Here is a 25,320-nt window from a genome sequence, read left to right as displayed (position 1 = left end):
TAAACGAGATCTATAAGAGATAATCTATTCAAACTGGTGTCGAAAGCGATTCGTCTAGCTCTAACTACCTCCAATCCAGAAGCTACAACCCTTTTCAGTTAAGGAACAATCAGCTGAGTAGCCCTCACAGCTGCATAATCCCAATAACCACTTCTGTTAACGGTAGCTCGCTTTCTAAAATATAACCTGCTCTTGGAACCGGCTAGATTAAATTTAGTGACTTGGATGTAAGTCCCTGGGTCATTATTTTATTCTCACCAAAGGAAATTATGAAGCCTCCTCTTTACTAGAACCATGTACATTAATTTTACCTTTATTAGAGGAACTGAAAAATGATTAAACGACTCAATTAATTCCAATGTCCACCAACCTCATTAGAATTTTAGAGTATGCATTTATTAAGCAAGCTTAAACAGGGATATGTGACATACAAATCAATAATCAATTGTATATAAATTTGAGAACAGTATAATAAGATCTACATGTATAACCATACCATGCCGTCTCCTTTCCCTAACCTATGTCACAAGTTCTGAGGTAGATTTTGGGGGGAAATCCAACTCACACCCAGTTGCTGATGGATCTTTAGCAACAGGAACATCCAGAAGCCTTGGTCAGACTCTTTATCCTTATGCGGAAAAATCCTCCTTAGAATAGTAGCAAAGTGGAACGGGTTCAAATCCTTTAAAAACCCAGCTCTTTATCCCTCCGGGAACTTTGTCTTTTCTCCAAGTCTGTTGCGATGTATTTGGGTTGAGGCAAGACCGACGGTCGAATCAGAAACCAGGGCTTGGGCGTCCGGAACTTGTCCCTTCTTGGCGGCGCTGAGTCTCAAGTCTCCCGTGGTTCCAGGGTGCGGTCCGTTGCTGTTTCCTCTGCTTCCCCGTATCGACTTCTTTCCAGCGCCGAGGACAAAGAACCCTTGCTTTCTCATTTCAACCTCCTTTTATATTGTTCTCCTCTGTGTGTGTGTGTGTACAGCTTGGTCTGCATGACTTCCTGAACATCTGCTGCTTCTCCGGTGGAAAGTACCGGCCCCCATCCTGTTTACTGAGTCCAGCAAAAAGTTCCTCCTTTTGCCTACTTGCGACATTTCCTGTCAGCCGGGCCTCACCCATCCTGCTGACTGTATTGTTCCAACTTCCTTCTTTTCTATAACTGCCCTCTTTGTCTTGTTAACATTATCAACCACATTCAACTTAGTATTGAAATCATTTAAATCATCTCAGCTCTAATATTCATTAAAACTTACATCTCTTTCAGATTATAACTCATCAACCATAATTATTTGTTGTTATCATTACAGATCATTATTCATACATTTCAGGATCATCCAGTGATTACTTATACACATACACATATTATCAATTGTACTCATACATGTTCAACTTAATTATTATAAATCAAAACACAAGATTGCTTTATTTCTCCTAAGCCTTTATGCCCTTTTTCTGCGTGTACCTGGAAAGATCTCAAACCCCATACCAGTTTTCTTGACAGTCCGCAATATTCTCTCAGTAAATTAGTGACACAGTTTAGGGAAAGAAGTTAGGAAATTATTAAGGTGATTATATTCAAATTGAGTTTTACTTTTATTTCGCAATCATTGATAATTAAACTGTTTGTCATTTACCCCTGCTAAACGCTTGCTTAATAAAGATGCATCAAAATTCTAATAAGGATTGTGGACATCGAAATGAATTGAGTCCACATTTTATGGTTCTTCTGGTTAATGTAAAATCCATGTACGTACATTTCTCTAGAAATGCGGTGGCTTCAGAAATTCCTTTAGTGTTGATAAAATAATGACCTTGGGCTCATGCCGAGCCACTGAAAATTGACTGGTCTGTAACAAGTGCACGTTGTCGATAGAGGGAGAGCTACTGCCAACAGGAGTGGTTACTGAAGTTATGCAGTTGTCAGGGATACTCAGCTGACTGTTTCTTAACTGAAAAAGGTCATAACTCCTGGATCGTAGGTAGTTAGAGGCTAGTTTAGTCTCCTTCGACACCAGCTTAGACAGATCATCTCTCCCAGACCTGTTTCAGGGTAACACTCGAAGGTTCAGAGGTTTTCCGGACCCGTTAGACGGAGAGCTGGCCAGTAGTCAGCCCATGGGTATTGTGAAGTTTAGGGCGGGGCTGGCTATTGCGTAACAACAATATATATTATATATATATACTGTATATATATACAAAGTGATCAGCGAAAAAATTATACAAGAACTTCACATTGAGTCTTTCTTTATTGAACTCAAACATGGAATTTTTAACAACAGCCAGTCTGATTTTTATTTGTAGTTTAAAAAGCACCTATTCTTTTAATTTTAAGTCTCACATCCTGATAAAAATAATTTGGGGTTCAAAATATTCTAAAATTATTCCTAATATTACTGTAGGACAATTGTACTGAAACGATTGGCTGTTTGGAAGGTTTTCCAGGAGAAGATTTATCGTCTCTGAAAACAATATAGCAGCACTAATTAAATTCTGACACAATGTTCTTTGGACAGATGACAGAAAAGGTGAGAGCAAAGAAAAAGAGCACTTCAGCAGAAACATCTCATACTATCACCTACGGTGTTGGGAAGGTGATAATTTGAAATTGTTTATCTGCAGGCACAAGACTTAGATATCCTTTGTACACCAAAGTGTTTTAGTTAGTCCCTAGTCCATCTGTCCAACAGCTGGGTCAGGTGATCGAGGGAACACAGCAGCTAATCGACAACAGAATGACTGGAGAAGAGTTCAGTTGTTGCAATGAACTAGTCAAAGCCCAGACATCAGCCTGATTTAAATGTTGTGGTGGGACCAACCACTGAATGGGGTTCTACAAGATATCCAGTCAACTAGTTTTTCACACACCTTTTCCAACTTGGTTTCATCTTTGTTTTATAAAAGTACAGGTGAGTCAATTATATGTTTTTCCACACCTATAGTTAGTTTCTAACAATGTTTGAAGCTGGTAAAGATTCAGTATGCATCTTTAATAGAAAATAGATTTTTTTACATATTTGTTAAAATGATCTTTGTAACAGTACAATATAAGACAGATCCTGTGTGAAAAAGATTGAGCTCCTCTGCCTTCTCCCAGTGTTTCCAGTACTAACGGCAAAATTACACCACTTAGTCAGACACAACCAATCAGAGACAGGAGGAGGGTCTTAGCGCTCTCAATCATGCTAGTTAGCATGACAACAAGTAATAATTTGGTGGTGTTTCTCCACCATTAGCACATGGAGTAGCATGTACACAGGTGTGATTGACAGCTTTAAGACCCTCCTCCTTGCTCTGAACAGTTGTTTTTAACCAGGAGTGGTGCATTTTGATCTTTTCACAGATTATCTGTCTCATATTATTTTGTCAAGACATGGTGTCAGTTGGAACAAATATGGAAAAAAATACATTTTCGTAAAAGTTACAAAAATAACCTGATGAGAGTTCACAGAGCATTAGCAGCTCTTTTCTTTGCTCTGTTTGCTACTCCAGACTTCTTCTTGGCTCCAGGCTTCGCTAGATAAGGGGAAGCTTTCTTCCCCAGACTCTTGGCTTTAGGCCCCAAACTAAAAGAAAGAAAGAAAAACGCGCACACACACACATACATGCACACACACCCAGATATTGAGACAACTTAAGACGTTCCATATTCAATTCTCTGTAGGTAAAGGAAAATATGTAATCCCTTCCAGGATGTGATGTGGCTTACCTGTTCTTCCTCCGCATATCTCTGAGAGGACAGGCTTTCCGTTGGTGCTCCAGGCTGCCGCAGCTGAAGCAGCCGTTACCCCCATCACCTTGCCGACAGGGATGGTCCGGCAGAGCGCAGCGGCCACAGGACGTGCAGTGGCTCCAGGCTGATGTTGGAAAAGGTTTTTTTATTCTCAACATCAAGCACAAAAAACTAAACAATATTAAAATATCTAATGTCTTACATGGTTTCACACATTTCCCACATGCTGAGCAGTGCTTCCATTCACGGCCATCCTAAAATCACCAACAGAAAATAGCATTTATAGACTTTAAGAAACTATTGCAGTTTTAGAATACATTTATGAAGAACATGTGATACCTTGGATGGACAAAGATTGCATTTAGTGCAGTGTTTGTTCAGGGAGCACACATATCTCTGACACATGGAGCAAAATCTGCAGAAATAAATAAATTATGGGACAACTCTGTATTAAACACAAACTTTGATACATTATTCTACATCATGTAAGATGATGTATAACAAATACAGTGGAAATCAGAAGTTTATGTACATTTTCTCAGTATTTAGAAGCATTGTCTTTGAACTACATGACTTGGATCAAGCATTTTTTGTTTCCTTGTAGAAGATGTCTATACTGCATATAATTGGTTGAAGAGATGAACGTGGCTCCAGTCTTTCAAGCATCGGTGAATTGTTCCCATGGATGAACTGGACTAGTGCAGCTGTACTAACGCTCTTCCTGATTTCTTTTTACCTTACCCATCATGTCAAATCAGAATGCAGTGAGTTCCAGGTGTTGGGTTAGTTTCCAAAGTCATGACATCATCATTGTTCTTTCTCTTCATTGTTTGGAGAGATATTAAGCATTCTGTATGTAAACTTCTAATTTTTAAAACATTAAAAAAATAAATCTCTGAAATATTCTGTCTCTTATTGTTGAATTTAGCAAACAGAAATAGTTTTGGTAAGTGTATGTAAACATCTTGTTTCAACGGCATATACAAAACAGAACTATTTTGTATTAGGAGTCAATGACAAGTCAATACCTGTAGCCCTCCTCTCTGGGCAGAACAACTTGTTTGGGTAGAATATTAGTAAAGAGTCTGACAGGAGACTGCCTCCTGCCCGTCTTCCCGTGTTTATAGAGAGGATGGTTGTCATAGTCCACCTTGTTAAAAATAAAAAATACAGTTAGAATCCAAAAAACTTTGATGAATGCCCCATCAGCATCTACTCTGCTCAGGATACCCTGAAACTCCAGATTACATCTAATCCAGCCAGTCTTTCTGGGTGTTTAACTTGTGACTTCTATTTCAATCATTTTGTTAAATGACAGATTAAAGCTGTCCAGCAACTACGACTTAAAACAATCATAGAGAGCTGTATACAAGAAGACCAATAGTAAAGTTCATGTGTGAAGAAGGAAAAATGACATTGTAGCTTGCTTGTTACTTGGTCTATCTCTTGTTTATCAAACCATCTCTTCACTGTTCATGAAGAAACTGGTCCAAAGACACCCTTAATGACCAGTAACCCAGGTTGAACCAATCAAAAAGAAAAAAAACTGGGGTTTAATTGATTTTGTATCAGTTGTACCCTGTATTGACAGGGTATAAAGAAAGGAGTGCACCAATAAATCTGCCCTAATTTCTTTTATCAAAGTTTTTATATTGTTTTTTATGTAAACAACACAATCCAATAGAAAAGACACACTACAGAAATCCCTCCCATACCGGATCTATTACCCCGATATGTACCGTTTTACGCTCATAAAACAACAAATGCAAGTTTCAGGTTTGTGCATAAATGATCAAGCCCAGGTTTTAGCAAGGGTTTACTAGGGCTGCAGCCCAGGGCCACGGTGCTTCAAGGGCCCTGAAAGGTGCTTTGTACTTTTGTGAATGAATAAGATCAGAATGCCTTAATTTCGTCACTGGCTAAAAGTATTTTGACAGTGTTGTTGAAAAACTGTCTGATCTGTTCTGGCAAACGTCCATCATGAATGCTTGATTATTATTGGTCCAAATTCGACGCTTCTTATGCTTTGGGGAGGAGCATCAGGGAGTAATTTCTTACGATGGCGGACAACAGAAAGTATGACAGCGGAGCGCAGAAACAAAAGAAAAGGATAAGCGCAACAGAGAGGTGGTGAAGAAAATATCCCAGCTAACAGGGTTTTTTAAACTCATTTTGGACATGGAACAGAACCACCGTCCCTCTCCGCTTCTCAAAACGTTAGCCTTGCTAACAGCGGCTCTACTGTGCCACCAGAATCTGGAGCTGTGTCCGATCTGGCGCCTGCGGATTCAGACGCGGCGGAAGGGCGATCTTCTGCGTCATGTGCAACGATCCGTACAGTATTGATCCTGTGCTTTGGGTAAAAACTGATGAGTTCGTGTGAATTTACTGGGCTAAACAAAAAGCAGGGAGCTGTCAAAATATGGATGTTAATTTTAAAGCATCGGAACAATAGGTTTACAAACATCAGAAACGATTCTTCTCCAGATCGCGCTTTGAAAGCCAGCTCCAATTGGTGAGTACATCCAAACTCAGTGACTGATTTACCCTCCATCCACCGCAGCTGTGTTTTGTATTTTCAATGATGCTAAATGTCAGTGATGCTTTGAAACGGGTTTCCGTGACTGAAAAAACACAAGAGTACTTTAAAGAGCAAGAAAACAGCAAAAGTCACAGAAAAGTAATGTGACTGCTCCGCTCACTCAATGTGAAGTTAAAAAAGCGGAACTAACTTTAGCTTCCAGCTAGCAGCAGCTGTCCTAATCATATGGCGAAGGGCCGACTGTATTAACTTGAGTGCGTCCTGCCCTGACACGCTGCTAAATTCAGTCATCACAGAATAAAAGTTTTGATCAGGTTTGGCTGTCAGAGGGGAAATAACCTGACTGTCTGAACTTGGTAAGGAAATAAACTTGATAATTAGAGAGAAAGATACAGTTGATAAAAATTGAAAGAGGGAGGAAGGCAGATAAAGATAGAAATGAAGGATAAAAAGAAATGCTGTACATTGAGGATGGATAGAGAACATTGTCACATTTTTCTTCCTTAGGAAAGCTCTGTTGAATAGACATGCTCAAGATGTTCAAGTATTTCTTTAATAACTATTTTGTTTGTAGTAATGATCTTTACATTCATTAAAGGTGCACCGGTAGCAATTTTCTGACTGATCACGATCTTTAAAAATCTGATTTGCTGAAATTTCTTTGTACGTGTGTGTGCGCAAAATATAGCAAAAAAGTTGTCAATCATGCAGTGACTGTTGTAAACCTTGCATAGAGAGATGACCTGTGGTTCCAACTGTCCATCAGCCTCTCATGGTGGACAGTGGCTGATTTTTGTGACCTTGTAGGTAGATAAGGTTTGTGGATAGGATCGGTTCCACAAGTAAGTCACAGCCAAGCGCCGACCACCCAAAGGGAAGGAAATCAGGGATATATGTAACTGTATAGCCATGATTTAGTAGGGCCCACACTTTGGCTCAAGCCCAGGGGCCCAGACCCTCCTCAATTCAGCCCTGTAAATGATACAACCAATATCTGACCATTACGCAAATATATCTGCTGGAAAACTTCAACATAAGATATAAATGGCTGCCAGATGTTATAAAATTGAACAGATCTTCTGACTGTATAACTAATCTTCTCCAAGTGAATGTAACACATAACCTCCCTTGACTAGTGACCATTTACTAGACCAGTGGTTCTCAAATGGGGGTACGCGTACCCCTGGAGGTGCGTGGAGGTACTGCAGGGGGTACGTGAAGCTTTTCAAAATATCTTTAAAAAATCAGTAGGCTCCTCATAATACGTCTTGGGAAAAATTATTTTGTAAAAAGTTCGATAAAATATAAATGTGTGTTCATGCACTGAATTTTATATTCAGTATTTAGTTTCAATATTCTTTAAAATAAAACGGTTTGACTGGTTTTATACCTTCCTGGTGGTCACCGTCTTCTGTTTTTCTTTTTTGTTTAACCATGCAATGTTTGCAATATGGATGTATTTGTCAGGTTCACTGATATAAGTTGTTTGGCTTTAATAAATCAGACAGTGATTTTACAGCACTGTACCTCTTTTTAATTCCAAAAATGTTTTGCCCGTGTCAGGGTGTACTTGACTAAAAATATATTTTTAAGGGGGTACATCACTGAAAAAAGTTTGAGAACCACTGCTCTAGAGGATGTGGATCCTTCCATCTACAAAGAATGAGTCTAAGAATGAATGAGTAGAAAGCATAAAGCTGGATGGATGGTGACAGATGTACAGTTGATCCAAATATTCCTGAGAAAGTGTCAAAAACAGACAAGTACTTTTGCATCTATGGTTTTCCTGAGAGAATCCATTCTGACCAAGGCCCATCCTTTGAAAGTCAGCTCATAAGTGAACTGTTGAAAGTTGCTGGTGTGAGAAAATCCCATACGACCCCCTACCATCCAATGGGTAACGGCAGTGTGGAACGCTTCAACAGAACACTGGGAAACATGATAAGAGCACTTGCACCAGATGCAAAACAGAATTGGCCAAAACAACTTCAGACATTGACCTTCATGTACAACTGCACAGTCAATGAAACCACAGGCTATGCCCCTTTTTATCTGATGTATGGGAGAGTGCCACGCCTCCCTGTTGACGTGCTTTTTAAGAACATTCTTCAAGACCCTGAAATTGGTGGATATGATAAGTATGTACTGTCCCTGACTAAAGATCTTCAAGATGCTATGGCCATAGCTCAAAATCATGCAAACAAGGAACAAGATCGACAGGCTGTTCTCTACAATCGCCAAACTAAAGGGAAATCTATTGGGGTTGGCGACCGTGTTTTAGTATCAAACAGCGTGAAAGAGGCAAACGCAAAACTGCTGACCGCTGGGAGTCTACTGTGTACACCGTTGTGGGCGTGAACCCTACAACTCACACATATCAAGTAAAACACCCCACCACCGGTCAAGTTCAAGTTGTGCATCGTAACCTCTTGATGCTAGTGAACTTCCTTCCTGTTGATACATCCAGTCAGCCTGTTGACTCTGCTGCCCTCACAACTGAAAGCTCTGACATTAACTCTATTTCAGATGTTCTGGGATCAGTCATGCAGGAAAATGATTCAAGAATCAGAACACAAGACTGGGTCAGCTCCCTATCTGATGAGCCCCTTGATGTTGCCCCTGTGAATGACTCTGATGGAGATGTTGTCTCTGCAGCACAGGCAGACGGGGAATCTCTGTTGCCCCCTAGTGAGATGGACTGTGACAATAATCCCTCAAATGCTTCAGTTGACACACAGAGTGTTTGTCCACACACTTCACTAGTTGCTCAGTCTGTTACTGACACTGACCATGACACTATTTACACAGTCAGAACCCGTGTTGGTAGGATAGTCAAGCCTGTCAATAGACTGATCCAGGTGATGACCAACATAGCTGTTAATGACAATGCTAGTCAGCTTTTTGACAGGGTTTCTAATTCAGTTTTTCAAATGTTCCAGCAGAGACATTTATAGTAATAGGTTCTTTTGTAAACTGACCTTTCCTTGTTCTGAGTTTATTTATTTATTTATTTTAGTAATGTATATCACCACTGTTGGTACAGGTCCAGGTTTAGGGACCCCATCTACTTTTTGGGCATGGATTATGTGGGATGTAGGCTGCATCCTGCTTCCAGGAGATGGCAAGGAATAAGGCACCATTTTCTTGCCACTTCATCCTTTGTAAAGGAGACTATTTCAGTTGGACTTTGTATATCCATATCAGCCAATTCATGTGATTTATTTATTCATTTATTTATTTTCCGTTATGGTGATAATTCTGCACTTTAATCATTTTGGTCAAAATTCAGCAGGGGTGGGTGTAACAGAAAGAAAAGTGTGTATGAATGTGTATGTGAATTTTGCCCAAAATAATAATAATAGTGTGTATGTGTTTGTAATGAGATTGTTGTATCCATGTGTTTGGAGCCACCTAGTGGTGTGATGAGTAACTGCATGCAACGGGTCCTTCAGACGCTCTCACGGCTTCTCCCACCAGAATTCTGAGGAGCGCTGGTGGAGGAAGGTGCTGAGAGAGGCAGCTCTTCGCTATTGTTTTTACTTGGGGCCATATTTTTCTAGTTCAACAATTAACGAAATACTGTAAGATCATTTAACAATTACAAATATAATTTATAAAGTTTTCTTGTGGTTGGGCTGGAAAAATATGACCCTATCAGTGGGAGCTGCGCCAGTTGGTGTTTGTGGCTGACCGCTCAGTCACGACGTTAACTGTGTCTTTTGTTTTTCAGCTGTTGGACCACTTGCATGCAGTCAATCACATTGTGAGAATTTCATTTTATATCACACTAGGTGACAACAACCAACCAAGACTATACTGGCGCTGTGAAAAGCAAGAAGGGTTACACTGACATGGATTCCTCCAAGTCCATCTGCCATCTGTATTTCTGAGAATCCAAGTTGGTGTTATTGTTTGAAATGAGCAATGAATAAATTCTTAACGTGTATTCTAAACATTTTGTGTCGGACCTAGACTCCAGAATCTTATCCACAAGGGAAGTGAAAGGACCCAGAGGAAAGCACTCAGCTTGAGATCGCACAATGTCTCAAAAGTAAATGCCTGAAGAACTGTGATTTGTGGATATCAAATTTCTGTACCAGCTGTTCATGTAAGGCAAACTTCTTGTCTACATAGAGATCATATAACAAATGTTCCTTTTAGACACCGAGCATTGAAAGCTGTATCTCCTAAGAGGGGAGCAAGCGTGACGATTCGATATTGGAACAGATGATAATAACTGTACTTTTAAAGGACTTCAGTTCGTCTATTTTCAGGCAGTTCGTTTTTTTGTTTGAAATGAAAAATGATTTTTTTTCGTATTTCATTTATTTTAAAAAATCGGAAATCGGATAACGGCTCGGCTCAGTTTGTTATCCAATTTCCCATTTAGTGCACAAAATTTAAATGGAAAAAACAGATAACGAGCCCTCAATTTTGATTTTTATGATTTCATATTTGACAAGCGGTCTGACCCAGAAGTTCTCTCTGACCGGCACACTTTGTACACTCGTATAAAGCGGCAATTAATACAAGTATAATTAATTTCATCATGATACCTTCACAGAGCTTATATTCTAACTTTGTTTTGTATTCCAAGCTAAAGTTGTGTTAAAAACAATTTTAGAGAACACAATATAATTAATTTTGTAATTGACAGGGCCCCATGTTTTTTTTTTTTCTATGAACAAAATAAATGAATAAAAATGTGGAGGCCCCCCTGTTGGTCAGGGGCCCTTGGAATTGTCATAACTCCCCCCCCCCCCTATACAGCTGTGTACCCTGTCATGAACAAATATTTCTATAATTTAAGTATATGAAAGATGAGGAGACAGTGAAGAAGATGATGTCAGGAGGAGGAAGAGGATCACTGGGAGATTCTGGGAAACTGCATCCAAACCTGGAGCTGTGGCCTCTGCTTCTGAAGAGCTGCCTGTATGAAACAATAATAATAAAAAAGGTACACTCTGCACGTAAGAAGCCAATCAAAGGGAAGAATATATTTCACATACACACAAAAAAATATGAATTTACAAACTAAAAAACATTAATGAGGAAGGGATTACTAGTAAGTGGAACTAGAAGAAAACACTGAGCAGAATATCTTCAGAACTCTAGAGAAGAATATTATATTTTGGTACACGTATCAAACGGTACAGATAGCCTACAAACACATTAAACTCTTCATATCACACTTTGAGCCGCTACGAACAGATAATAAGCAGAGGAAAACGACAGTGACCTGCCAAGATCAGGCTGCGGTTTGCGGGGAAAACACTCCACCCGCCGGCTGAGCCTGGAGCCGCCTGGCCCCGGTAGTGGAGCTACGCAGCTCCAAAAACGTCGGAGCATATTTCAAAAAAGCCTAATTTTGGATTCACTATGTGGATAGATGAAGCTGTGAGGGCTCCTTTCTAGTGATACGCCATCTGAAGCCAGGCTTCCAGGCGTCGCCGAGTAAAAAGGGGGCGTGTCAGATGAAGCCCCACTCTGATGCTTGTGTAGTCTTGCTGAAAATCATGTGACCCACTGCATTGTTGCTGAAATGTGCTACATTGAAATGGAGCCAACAAGAAGAAAAAAATCTGACATCTGGGAAGACTTCTAGATGATCACTCAAAAGATTCTTAAATAAATATAATTAACCCCTTCACCTTCAAAATTCTCACCTTCTTTAAATTTCCACTATTTCTTTGTTCTGCAAAGATATCTCAGTCTTGCACAGCAGAAACAGACTAAAGCTGTTGGAAGAGTAAAATTCTGGCTGATTAGTAAAAATATAAGGGATCAGAGAGCCAATAGAAATCCAAGAAAAATAATTTTTGAAAATTTTTAGTTTTTCAGGATGCAAATCAAAACTCAAAGAATACTGTCTGCCCCAACAAGCACTACACTCCAAATACACTAAAACAAATGTCTTTATTGTCAAATCAGTTGATGACAAAAGAAAACAGCCACTGACAGTTAACATATACCAGGATTGGCTACAAATCATTTTAATAACTAAAAAAGATTAGTTAAATAGAATTTAATTCACTCTCCTGTTATTAAACATGAGTTTGACAAAAACTTTGTGACAATATTGCATTTACAATTTTTTTTAAGTATGTCTAGCTGAGTGACAGGCTGCCAGTTTCAACAGCAGATGTCACTAGAGAGAAATGAAAGAACCACTGAGTAATGAACCTTTGGGTGAAGCAACGGGCTGGGAAGCTTCATTGCTTTACTTCATTTGGCCATCACTACTACTTTCTCGCCTAAAAACAACTTGTTGTGACATATTAATAGTGTTCTTACCTCTATCTACTGCTGCTGGTGGCACAGTGCAATAGAAGCCATCTTGCTGGTCCAGAGACCAGACAGGTATGGCTGCAGGTTGGTGTGGAAAGCCACTCCCCCGCACTCTGGCTTTTCAAAATAGAAACTCATTCTAACCATTTTTCTCGGTAGCTGGATGTCCGGTATTGTTTGTTTCTCACAGGAGCATTACTTAAACTGAGTTGCAGTTAGCAGAAATTACTACAGTACATAGCCTGAAACAGGCTATATGTATATGTGTGCAGCCAGTACAATGTGTGACCCGGCTCTTGTGAAAGCAGGACAGAGAACTTCCGGGTCAGACCACTTGTCAAAAATGAAATCATGAAAATCGAAATTCAGCGCTCGTTATCTGTTTTTTCCATTTCCATTTTGTGCACTAAATGGAAAATCAGATAACGAGCTGTTATCTGTTTTCCGATTTTCTTTTGATAAATGAAAAATGAAAAAACGAGTCTATTTTTGTTTTTCCATTTTTCATTTCAAACGAAATAACGAACTGCCTGAAAATACATGGACCGACCTCCTGCACTGATTCCAGATTTTTACTGTGTGGATTACCACTGGGTTGGAAGTATAAGTTGAAACTGATTGTTTAAAAGGTAGCTGGGGGTAGAGAGAGAACTAGATGTAGTTGACTTTCTTTCCAAGGCCACCTGGCTTGTAGCAGGAATGTCATTCTTTAACCAATACAGTAAGGTTCTAATGTTGGCGGCCCAGTAATAGTACATGAAGTTAGGGAATGACATGCCTCCAACACTATGGGGTAGTTGCAGCATCTTACTGAAAATGAATGGATTTCTATTATTTTTGAAAATCAGCAATTAGCTGATACTTACATGAGAAACCGATATTATCTTCTTTCACAAAGGTCTGAAAATCAGCCACTGTCCTCTGTAGTGATGCCTGACTGACTGACCTGCCCACTGGTCACATCTGCAGAAGCATGGTTAACAATAACTGCCTCTCTATTGCCAACTTAGTAACTTTTCAACTCAGGCTTTTTAAATATTTGTGATCGGCCAGAAAATTGCAATTGGTGCAACCCCAGTTTATAGACATTTACTGTGTACAGTAGACTCCTGCCTATTTTAAGTTCAGTATTTGCAGGTTTCTCTGTGGAATGTGACTCCAGATTATTTGTGGAAGATCTCCAGAGTATTTCATAGAGTGTTCCTAAGATATATGAAAGAAAATGCAGCCCAAGAAGCTGAAATACCTGGGGGCAATGCTACATGACAATCTATTGGCTGCAATTTGCAACCAAGCCAGGAGCGCCATTCAGTTTCCTTGGTGCCGATTGGCTGTAGATCCAGTAGCGGAGATAAGGAAAGCTGTGTTAGTGCTAAAATGATTTCCACTGTGCGTATTAATGCACATAGGTATATTTAGTGTCTAAATTAGTAAAATGGTAATTATGACTGGCTTTAGAAGGAGTCTGAAGCATTTGCTTATATTGGCTATTCGCAGGCAGCTGTGGTCACTAAAGCCCATAAATACTGGGGCTTTACTTCAGGTACAGAATAACATTAAAAACACAACTCCTGGGAATGAAAAGGTGTATTTTTCAATAAGCTGGTACCTGGTAGTCCAGCATGGTCAGTGCAGGGAGACACTCCAGGATGCGAGGCTCAAAGAAGTACGGAAAGATCCAAATGATGGGAATGTCAATGTTAGAGTCACCTGAACACATAGAGGTCAGAGTTCAACACAGGAGTTCCTGCATTTAAATCACATCGAATCTGGCAAACAACATCCATATCATTGTTGAATGACATTTCAAGGCATGAGGGGTTAAAGCAACTTTTCCTCTTTCTGTAGGCGTTAGATCAGAAATTAGTCTATATTCAGTAAACTAATGCTTGTAAAATTTACAAGATCATCCTCTCCATGAGATTGTCTTGGAAAAACTTAGTGTCTTCAGTCGGAGGATTCTTCAAAATCACTGTTACACAGATCACTAGAGGAGATCTTTCCAGCCAACAGCAATCACTATCTAAAATAACTCTTTGAAGAATTTGAATTAATGATTTGCAACAATATTTAATCCCTTTGAGATCAATAATATTTGTGAATTTTAAATATTCACAGAATTGCCATTTATTGATATCTCTGTGTTGTTTTGAGGAGGTTTGAAGCAAAAAAAAAAAAAAAAATCTGTCAGTAATACATGTGGCAAGGAACTAAAAACCTGCTAACCAGAGTTCCGCAGCTTCTTCCACGTTTGAGAAATCAAGGAGAAACTGTTGGCCAGAGGTTTGACCAGTCCGCCGAACGGAGGGTCTGCTACCATCACCACCTGCTCCCCATCCGCCTCTGTCAGGAATGCATCCAAAACAGCTCTGGAGGCCTGAAAGGACAACACTCCGTCAGTCAGAGCTGAAACTGCCTTAAGCTGGATCTGCAAACTCAACTCTTACCTCTCCGCCAAAGAAGTGGTGGTTAAACATGTTATAGTGACAGAACTCGTCCTGACTGTAGAACTGAGCATATCTGAAACACACACAAATAGTTCTGATGTTTCATGGAACCCATCTAGGCTTGTCTGGGCCTGACTGTGTTCTAGAGAGTGCACACATAAAAACAGAACCACTGAATGTACCCAGGTAACCTGTGCTAGCGGTTGAAGCTTGAAACGACACAACCCACTTGGTGCACAGTTTTTTAGAGAAACAAAGTCCAGTGACCTAGGTAAGAGTTCTTTAAATTAAATTTATTTTTATTTTTTTAGAAGCAGCTTTTACTGTCTCCGATACTGAAGAGAAGATTAATGGTCAGCTTGAAACGAAAGGAAAAGAATAGGAGTAGTCTAGAGACTCTAGCATGATTAGACAAGTTTAATGAAACTTGAAGTGATTTACAGTCCCAGGAAAAAGAGTTCACACACCAAGACCTTTTTATCATTTTTTCACATTAACAACTTCTGAATTTTGTTTATTTTTGCAGGATTTGACATGACAAACCAACACAATGTGACACAGAAGAATTACTTTTTACAGATCAAAATTAGCAACATGTAGCGTGCATTGTTAATGAACCCCCTTTACTCTGATATCCCAAATAAAACCCTAGAGCAAATGATTGCTTTACAGTTCACCTATGTGTAATTTAACACAAGTATACTTTTTTTCCCCAAGAAGGTTGCTCATTTTAAATTCATGAGTACAATTGTGCATAACAGACTTCATTTCAAGTTCCATGCAGATTACAGATATGAAAAATCAAGATGACTCTCTTTTGAGGGAACTGAGAGCGTAATTGCAAGTAAACACACACTGACCTGGTTTGAGACTTGGAATAATATCTCAGATTTCAGAAATGATGTGAAGGAGCCCTGCATAAGAAAGCCACTCGGGTCTAGAAAGAGCATTCTCATCCCCTTCGCTCATTGTTTCAGTAGATAAAATCTGGTATAAGACTTCAAAGTATCACCAGCATGAAACAACTGTTATTAAAGCAATTTTATTCTACCAGCAGGAATGTTTTAAACAAGAAAATACTAACATATTAATATTAACATTAATATAATCAAAGTATGAATTTAACATTTTTGATATATTTTGGTTAATTTTCAATTAGCTGCAGTTCCTGAGAAATGGCTGAAAACAAAGCATTTGTCAGTAATGGACAGCCTGTTCAGGCAATTCAAGGTGAGCTTTTGGCTCCCTCTGCTGGCCTATCTGGCTTGCTGCAGGATGGAGCGAGCTTCACTCCACTGGACTCCAGCAGTGACCAGCCTGTTCAGCCTTTTCCACGATCACCCAAACTACAGAGGAAAGCGGCCAAAGATGTCCAGCCTTCTCAGGTAAACATGTGGCTGAGTTCCTGCAGGCTCTAAGACACAGGTGTCAAACTCCAGTCTTCAAGGGCCGCTGTCCTGCAGTTTTTAGATGTGCCACAGGTACAAAACCCTGGAATGAAATGGTTTAATCACCTCCTTCTTGTGTAGATCAGTTCTCCAGAGCCTTGCTAATGACCTAATTATTCTATTCAGGTGTGGTGCAGCAGAGGAACATCTAAAAGTTGCAGGACAGCGGCCCTCGAGGACTGGAGTTTGACACCCCTGCTCTAAGACCTGGGTCTTGATTTGAAGATCTGGTTGTTCAGTGGCACAAAAAGTGGGTATGCACTGTATGCAATGCATAGGGGCGCTGCACTAGAAGGGACGCCAAAACGATGTGGGGAAATGTTTTCTAGTCGCCATTTTCTGTATTTAACAGCATTAAATGGGCTGTTCTAGAGGCTGTGGAAGTGGCTCTTTGGCTCACTTATATATTAAATGATAAAATATTGGCCTATTTTTTGTTTCATTCCTTTTTAATTGCTTTCAAGGATGCGATTTATTCACACATCAGGAAGGAACAAAAACATTAGGGAGGCAACGTAACATACAATAATTATTAATTACTGTATTTTTTAAGTGCATGAATAAGGGAGAGCTGTACGGACATATTAAACCTATGGAGGAGGAAGGTGGAGGGGGGGCATGACATGTTCACATACACCTCAGATAGTATGCAGTTGCGCCCCTGGTTGTGTTGAAGGTTTATCAGCACCAACTCAAGCCGAAATAAGAAAAGCAATTTTTTCTCGGTCACGCTCTCAAAATAAAGTCCAAATTTACGTACAAAGCGAGTTAATTTATTGCATAGAGCCTTTCAAACAATATCTACAGCAAATTGCAGGGAGAGAAAATAAACATTAAATGCATGCAGTGTTTAGCAGAAATAGTTATTGTGATATTATCAATATCACAATAACTAATATCTATTGGCTGTGAGCACAAACAACAGTTCATTCACCTGTCAAATACATGACCAGATAAGACAGAAGTTTAATATAGCGGATGTTTGATATTCATAGCGGTTAGGTGCTACAGCCATCATCTTCTACCTCATCTAGGGTCAAATAGTGGCACTATTTTTATGCTACATTTTGGCCTGATTTCCCCCTTATGACAATCTTAAGGATGACCGTACAACTCTTAAGATAATCTTAAGCAATATTCCTGCTTTGTGTTGTGTGCTAAGAATTATGTGGTCCACTTGGAAGGACTGAGGGACCACTCCGATCTAAAATCAGGGATACTGGACATGGTGGATTGTCTTGTCTGATTTTTCAGTTTGTCTTTGAGGACAAACATGAATGCAGCCCCTTGTATGTGACGTAACTGGTGAGAGGAACCTAAATACACATAAGACAAAACAACTGCTATGGCACACCAGAAAATCTGGTGGACATTTTGGATGTGTTTATATTTTTTGATTATAGTCCACATACTATCGCCATTTCTTCTTCTCAGTTGATCATGCTTGTTTACTCTGGACTCCGTTTGATTGCTTAAGTTTGGCAAGATTTTCAGTGTTGCATCTGAATGTTGGAGAGTGAAATCGGTTTGTGTGTAGTCTGTTGCTCCTGCGATGTGGCTGTACACCACACACACTGTATGACCAAAGCATTTATGCATCAGACTTTTTAATAACCATGTGTGTGGTCCCAGATTTTGAAAGTCGGTTGACAATTTTAAAATCTTGAAGTGAACCAGGCATTAGCAGAGAATGCCAGTCTTCCCTCTCCCCGGCAACTTGAGAGGGAATCCCAAGGTCAAAGTCTTCCAGCATGTCTTGGGTCTTTCCCTTGAATATCCTCCCCAGAATACCTCAGTAGTGAGGAGATGTCTAGTGCACCATGCACTAGACATGGATTATCCCTCAAGTTGCTGGGGAGAGGGAAGACTGGCATTCTCTGCTAATGCCTGGTTCACTTCAAGATTTTAAAATTGTAAACATATCAAAATATACCAGGTGTAAAACTAATAACCGACTGAGCTGACTTGTCTGCAGGAGCTGCTATCCCAGTGTCTGGAGGAGCTCAAAACAGAGAGCCAAGACGGACGCGCACATCCAGTCTCTTAAGAAACGCAAAGCAGATCTCTCAGTGAGTATGGGACAGAACACTGGCAGAACTTAAACATATAATCTGCGTGCATTTCAACCGCAGAACTATAACATCTGTCTGTAAGTCGTTTCCTCCCCTCTCCCCCATCAAGCGGACCACAGAGGTAATGAGACATCAGGTACAGGACCACTTCAAAAACATGCTGTGTGTCCTAAAGCAGGATGAGAAGGCTCTAGTCGACACTCTGGATATGGAGCTGAAACGGACCAGAACCAGGCTGGACCAGATACTGAAGAACTGGGTGAACCATCAGGAGCAAGTCACAAAGAGCATTAGCATCATCCTGAGTGTGCTGAATAAGACCCTCACACCAAAGGGTGAGGTCACCAACACTGTTTATAGTGGGGATGGTGTGCTGCTGACCTCTACTTGAGACTTTGTGGGCCGGTGGGCAGAATACTTTGAAGACCTCCTCAATTCCACCAACATGCCTTCCATTGGGGAAGCTGAGCCTGGGGACTCTGGGTTGGGGTCTCCAATCTCTGGGGACGAGGTCGCCGAGGTGGTTAAAAAGCTCCTCGGTGGAAGGGCCCCGGGGTGGATGAGATCCGCCCGGAGTTCCTTAAGGCTCTGGATGTTGTAGGGTTGTGTTGGCTGACGCGACTCTGCAATATCGCATGGACATCGGGGGCAGTTCCCCTGGATTGGCAGACTGGGGTGGTGGTCCCCCTGTTCAAAAAGGGGGACCGGAGGGTGTGCTCCAATTATAGAGGGGTCACACTCTTAAGACTCCCTGGCAAGGTCTATTCATCGGTCCTGGAGAGGAGGGTCCGTCGGATAGTCGAACCTCGGCTTCAGGAAGAGCAGTGTGGTTTTTGTCCTGGTCATGGAACACTGGACCAGCTCTACACCCTCGGCAGGGTCCTGGAGGGTGCATGGGAGTTCGCCCAACCGGTCTACATGTGTTTTGTGGACTTGGAGAAGGCGTTCGACCGTGTCCCTCAGATGTGGTCCTTTTGGCTTCATCAGGTCGTGATCTGCAGCTCTCGCTGGAGCGGTTCGCAGCCGAGTGTGAAGCGGCCGGGATGAGGACCAGTGCCTTCAAATCCGAGGCCATGGTCTTGAGCCGGAAAAGAGTAGAGTGCCTTCTCCGGGTCAAGGGGGCTGTCCTGCCCCAAGTGGGGGAGTTCACGTATCTCGGGATCTTGTTCACGAATGGGGGAAGAAGGGAGAGGGAGATCGACAGACGGATTGGCGCAGCGTCTGCCGTCAAGCGGGCGCTGTACCGGTCTGTTGTGGTGAAGAGAGAGCTGAGCCAAAAAGCGAAGCTCTCGATTTACCGGTCGATCTACATTCCCACCCTCATCTATGGTCATGAGCTTTGGGTCATGACTGAAAGAATGAGATCGCGGATACAAGCGGCCGAAATGGGTTTTCTCCGTAGGGTGTCTGGGCTCTCCCTTAGAGATAGGGTGAGAACCTCAGTCATCCGGGAGGGACTCAGAGTAGAGCCGCTGCTCCTTCACATCGAGAGGAGCCAGTTGAGGTGGCTCGGGCATCTGGTCAGGATGCCTCCTGGACGCCTCTCTGGTGAGGTGTTCCGGGCACGTCCCACCGGGAGGAGGCCCCAGGGAAGACCCAGGACACGCTGGAGGGACTATGTCTTTAGGCGCTTTGGGATTCCCCCGGAAGAGCTGGAAGAAGTGGCTGGGGAGAGGGAAGTCTGGGCCTCCCTTCTGAAGCTGCTACCCCCGCGACCCGACCCCGTATAAGCGGAAGAAGATGGATGGATGGACAAACTTCAAGTGTTAATGCTGTAGTAATTACTTTTTTTCATGCGTTTGTCAAACTTCTTTTGGGCATGGGGTTAGTGTTCTCAAAGATCTACACACAGTACCCAACAATACTCAAGACAAAAACTATTCTTAATAAAGATGTGTTTTTTTTTAAATGCTACTTGTTTGTTAATCCAGTCTTTTCTAAACATTCACACCCCTATCAGGCTGGCACACTTGTTTTGTGTATTTTATCCCATGCTTAGTGATGCTGGTTGGACATGAAAGATAGACAGACATTTCAGATGCTGCCACCACAATGCTGCACCACTGTGAAGGCACTTTCTCATGGTGTTTTCTAGGTTAGCAGCAGTGTCCACCCCTGGAGGTTCAGCTCAGGAGGTTTTATTTTGATGTCATCAATCCAAAGAATCATATAAACCTGGTTTCTAAGCTGCAGTTTGACAAACTCAAAGCGAGCTGCTGTGTGATGTAAAGTGAAGAACTTCTTCTTCTGAGTGGTGGAGTGCATGAGCAATGCTTAACCATGGATAGTTTTATGTCCAGAGCTAGAGCTCTGTCTTAGGATTGTATCTTTGTCCTGTGTCTGACTAAGGCTAGTCTACTCAGTTTGGTCAAACATCTAGCTCTATTGACAGTGCTTGTGGTTCCAAACTTGTTCTATGTTCCACTCCATCATGGTTGTATGTGGTCTTAGCACGATTTCTTTTTAAGAAACCAGTGCCACTGAAACATTTTCATATCCTCTCCAGATTTCAGTACTGCAAATTATTCCTTTAACTTTATTAGTGTCTTCACAACAGCAGTAAGACCTGGTTAAGATAAGTGTTAGATTCCAAATCACCTCCTGTGGACTCCAACAAAGCTATAGAAAATTATAAACACATTTATTTTACAATAAATCACAAAGCAAAGAGTAGAAAAAGTGATAGGTACAAGTACTGATGCATCATGGAACCAAGTTACAGACATTTTATAATTTTTATATATCATTTAATAGCATAGCCCTAACCCATTTCCTAGAGGTTTTTGGCAAGATCACAAATATGTTTTCTTTTGTATTGAATGGTCTAAATAATTTCCACCAGGGGTCACAATAACACAATATTTTCCCACCTTTCACTGGGGTTTCTTAAAATGAGACGGAGAATCTGAATAACTGAACTTATGAACAGGAAGGTTTATGTAATAGTGGCCACAGATGTTGGCTGGTAGGGGTTAGGTTTGTCTATTGAGTTTTGAAGCCTACATTGTTATTATAATTGACATTTTCTGTTCCTCAATGAATTATTGAAATACATTTATTGTCCAGTACTAAAATATAATATATTCCAAGAGAAAACTTGAAATGTGAATAACTCTCAAAGCAGCCTATTCCAACAGTAAAGCATAGGAGAGTTAATGACTTGGGCTTCTGGTGCAGCAATAAGATATAGGGAGCTTGCTCCCATTGAAAAAATACTGGAAAAAATGAACAAATAAAGAATACAGTCAAACTTACCTGAAATCAATGTCCAGCAACAAACTCTTCATTGGCTCCAGGTTTCTCAGCTTGATCAGTTCCTGTAGTCTGGCACAAACCACCATAACTTATTAACAATGTAAGATTAAGATGTGCATAGTCAAAGTTTTGTAGCATATACGGTGTCCCAGAATGATCAAAAAACTCAGTAAAAGTCACAACAGAAGTTGTGGCATTCATCATTTTATTGTGGTTTTTACATTTTGCTGACCCTCCTATCCCACCGTAGATATGACAGTTAAACTGATACTAATTTTTACAATGTCAATATATGAGTTATGACATATGATCAATTAAATCAATCAATAAAATTTTATTTGTATAGCACATACTGTATATGACATATATGACATATGATGTCATAACTCATGATGCCATGAGTTGCTCATAACCATCTTGTTTAATTTGTAATGAAAACAAGATAGGATCATGAATGGAACCTTTCGGAACTCCTGATTCCCTGTTAATTCACAGCCTGTGAAGGAAAACTCGGAATCTTGAGTCATTTTGTGATTTCAATAAAATGACTCAGAGAAAAAGTGTGTCTGCCTAATGTGGTGAGACCCTTAAATGCAATCTGTCTCACCTAGGTGTCCCCACACACAGAACCTTTTTATATCCCAGACCAACTAAAGTATCCAGCAGGAAGTGTGCACTGCGATCGGTGAACAGGTACTGGGCGTTGCTCTTCTTATTGTCTAGCGGACACAGCAGGATGCTGGGCCTCCTCAGCTGGGCCGCGGTGACCGCTGTGGTCCTGTGGGCAGAGTGAGCGCTGTGCTCTGCAGGCAGGAGAAGGATCTGACAATCCTCACAGAACTTCTTCTCAATAAATGGGAGAGAAGCAAACTGCACAAACCTGAGGAGATAAGTTTTGGTCAGTTAATATTTTCATTCATTTGTTTATTCATAAAGAATCAGAGACAAGCCCAGTTCGGAGTCCTATAGCACAACTCTTACCTGCTACAACATTCCTGCTGAGTGAACCGAGGCCTCTTTGACAGCATCTCTGCTTCTCTGGCCAGCATCCTGGCTTTTGACACCTTTAATGGAAACATATCAAAGTCATTTACCTGCAAAACTTAATATCCAAACATTACAAGTAACTTTTACATACCTTTTCATCTTCCCACTGAAAAAAGCCGCAGTCTTTCCTGTCTCGACAGGCTGAGCACGCATAAAACCGCCTGCCCTTATTGCCTCCATTGTCAACCTTCTCAAAAAGTAAAGTAGGACCTGTTGAAACACAGGATGTGATGTCACTATCATTTTATCTTTTAGGTACCTGGCTAATGTTACTAGTGGAAAACCAGGCAGAGAGGGTATTAGCCATGGGCGTAGGTTTGGGTATGGACGGTCGTGACATGTCACGACCAATATTCAAGGGATATAAAATAGTCCCGACCAATTTTTGCCATATTAATTCATAAAAAAAAAACATGTATTTTTTAACAAAAACAAAATAAATAAACGAAAATCTACATTGATTAGTTTAATATTTCAATATACTGCGCAGTGGTAGCATTCATTTTAAAATTCGCTGTTATGAACTATGACGACCTGCCATTGGCTCAAAGAACGTGGATCTACGTTCTTTGATTGGTTGCAACAGGCGGCGGCCAGCTGGCCACACGCGGAACGGAAGCTTGGTCCACGGTGCTGACAGTGAACGCGTCTCCTTCTGAGTTTCACATTTATTATGAGTCTCCATGTCGCCACCAAAAAAGAAAAGGACGACAGACATTAGAAGTTATTTCGCTACCTCGGCTGTAAGTACAGTGAGTCTGTTAATTATGTAATATTTTTTCACATAGGATGCTCAGACAGCAGAGCAAGCAATTTTATGAATCTTTTTTCCTCTTAAATGCATAACATCTCAACAATTGGATCTTTTTCCTGAAGTGCAAGAAGTCATTTTTTGTTCTTATCTGCAGTTGTGTTTGTATAATCAGTAGATCCAGAGGATATTTCTTTTGATCTTACTTGTAATGTTTGCTGAATTTTGAAAAGGAAAAAGTAAAATGTTCTTGAACTGATCTGCTGAGTATGACTGTATCTGGTTGTATACACAAGATTGTATGATCTGGTTATGGTTGGGGGGAGGGGGCTATAAGCCAATGTGGTGCCCCCCCCACTGGTCAAAAATGGTAGAGCGGGGTGACGGGGGGGGAGGGGGGGGGGGGGGTCAGTAAGTTGTAAGGTCCCACCAAAACTTAGACCAAACCTACGCCCTTGGTATTAGCCTACCAATGCATGCACCACCAGTAAAGTCAATACCATTGTCATCATTCTGTTGAGAACCCCCCCCCTCCCCCACCTCTCAGCGGGCAGAACGACACAAGTTGTTCATGTTAACTAAAGCTGTACAAGTTAATGATGCAAATCATTCTGTTCACTGTGATAAATGCAGAATAAGGTGTTTACGCAAATTAAGAGTGAAGGTCATGCAGAGAAACCAATCAGATAGAAACAGGAATCTAAACCAGTTAAAGTTCTGCAGATTATCAGTGATCAAAAATCATTCGCTAAAGAAAACAAGCAGATCACGGAACAGCATCTTTAAGTATTCTAGATTTTCATCTTGAGAAATAAGCCTAGCCTCTTTAAAGTTCACTGATTTCAAAGCGTTTTTAAAACATAAACACAAATCCTGAGTTTAGCATAAGTTCATCTCTCAGAGCTAATTATTTAACATTAAATTTAACAGGTATACAGTTTTTGAAACGACTAAGTTTGCTGTTGTGTTGCAGCTATCCGCTCACCATGCGGACAACGTGGCGCTGTTTTTCCCTCCTCTGGAAGAATAACTTCTATTCCAAAACTGTCCATATTTGCCTCGCTAATCTCCATGTCTGAGTTAGAGATCCGGTTACTGGCTTCTCTCCAGAACTTCAAAAACAACAGCGACTTCAAAAAATACCAGAGTCATGCTGTTTTAAGTCGCGCCCATTTTACGTCCCTCCTGTCGGAGACGCCATTGGAGCGACACGTTAATTTGTCCGCCATATTGGAAAGGGAGACAGAGACAATCTAACCATTAAAAACTGAGGTTTTTGATATCAGTTTCAATATATTAGCACTTTATGTCTGTCCAATTTTCCTGTTTCTTCCAGAAAATTTCACAAGATAATTCATGCTATTCCCAGAGTTAACTCAAATAATAAAATAAATCACATGCGTGATCTTTCAAAAACACTCCCTCTCACATTGGAGGGAATTAAACTAACAGATAAAAAGTGAAACAACAAAACACTTACCACTTACATCAGTGCTGTCATAGAAAGGACAGTGTTGTACCTAAAGGTAAGTTTTAATGGAGAGGTCGAACTGAAAGCCTGGCTCTTTCTTCATAAATACTGAGCAGACAAATTTCTGAGCACCAGATTGTTCACTGAACACCACTGAGACAGGTTTGGGATCTCCTCTCTGTACAGGGTCTCATCATTGTTTGTTATCAGACCCACTACGGTGGTATCATCTGCAAACTTTAGAACCCTGTTGGAGAAGTGGATGGCTAG

At 40.8% G+C, this 25,320-nt stretch overlaps 1 protein-coding gene and 1 long non-coding RNA gene across 4 annotated transcripts; one reads left to right on the top strand and one right to left on the bottom strand.

Annotated features, from left to right (window-relative positions):
- Positions 1–2,226: 2,226 nt before the first annotated feature.
- On the bottom strand, positions 2,227–24,761 carry zcchc4 (zinc finger, CCHC domain containing 4). 3 transcript variants are annotated; one of them, XM_028038991.1, is made up of 14 exons: positions 24,565–24,761; positions 22,920–23,038; positions 22,763–22,845; positions 22,389–22,661; positions 21,782–21,850; positions 15,007–15,079; positions 14,786–14,936; positions 14,169–14,269; positions 11,169–11,201; positions 4,758–4,879; positions 4,069–4,144; positions 3,932–3,983; positions 3,706–3,853; positions 2,227–3,562 (listed from the first exon to the last, which is right to left on the bottom strand). In XM_028038991.1, exons 1-14 carry the CDS (start codon positions 24,650–24,652, stop codon positions 3,442–3,444), a joined length of 1,509 nt encoding a protein of 502 aa, XP_027894792.1. In that variant the 5' UTR covers positions 24,653–24,761; the 3' UTR covers positions 2,227–3,441. The 3 variants fall into 3 exon arrangements, with proteins under 3 accessions (XP_027894792.1, XP_027894793.1, XP_027894794.1); XM_028038992.1 differs by lacking the exon at positions 11,169–11,201; XM_028038993.1 differs by lacking the exon at positions 24,565–24,761 and having other exon boundaries at positions 22,389–22,584; positions 22,920–23,033.
- On the top strand, positions 16,658–18,861 carry LOC114157830 (uncharacterized). Its single transcript, XR_003598285.1, has 2 exons — positions 16,658–18,523; positions 18,636–18,861. It is a non-coding gene; the product is annotated as an uncharacterized LOC114157830 (long non-coding RNA).
- Positions 24,762–25,320: the final 559 nt, after the last annotated feature.

The sequence above is a fragment of the Xiphophorus couchianus genome, chromosome 14 (genome assembly GCF_001444195.1).
Source record: "Xiphophorus couchianus chromosome 14, X_couchianus-1.0, whole genome shotgun sequence".
Taxonomy (NCBI): Eukaryota; Metazoa; Chordata; class Actinopteri; order Cyprinodontiformes; family Poeciliidae; genus Xiphophorus; species Xiphophorus couchianus.
Note: the sequence above shows the minus strand (reverse complement) of the source record. Positions and strands in the feature narration are given on the sequence as shown.

Coding starts and splice junctions, on each gene's coding strand:
- zcchc4 (XM_028038991.1), bottom strand. CDS start 24,652: ATGGAGATTAGCGAGGCAAATATGGACAGTTTTGGAATAGAAGTTATT. Junction 21,851..22,388: donor CTGTGTGTGGGGACACCTAG/GTGAGACAGATT, acceptor GGTTTGTGCCAG/ACTACAGGAACTGATCAAGC. Junction 14,270..14,785: donor GAAGAAGCTGCGGAACTCTG/GTTAGCAGGTTT, acceptor CTATGTGTTCAG/GTGACTCTAACATTGACATT.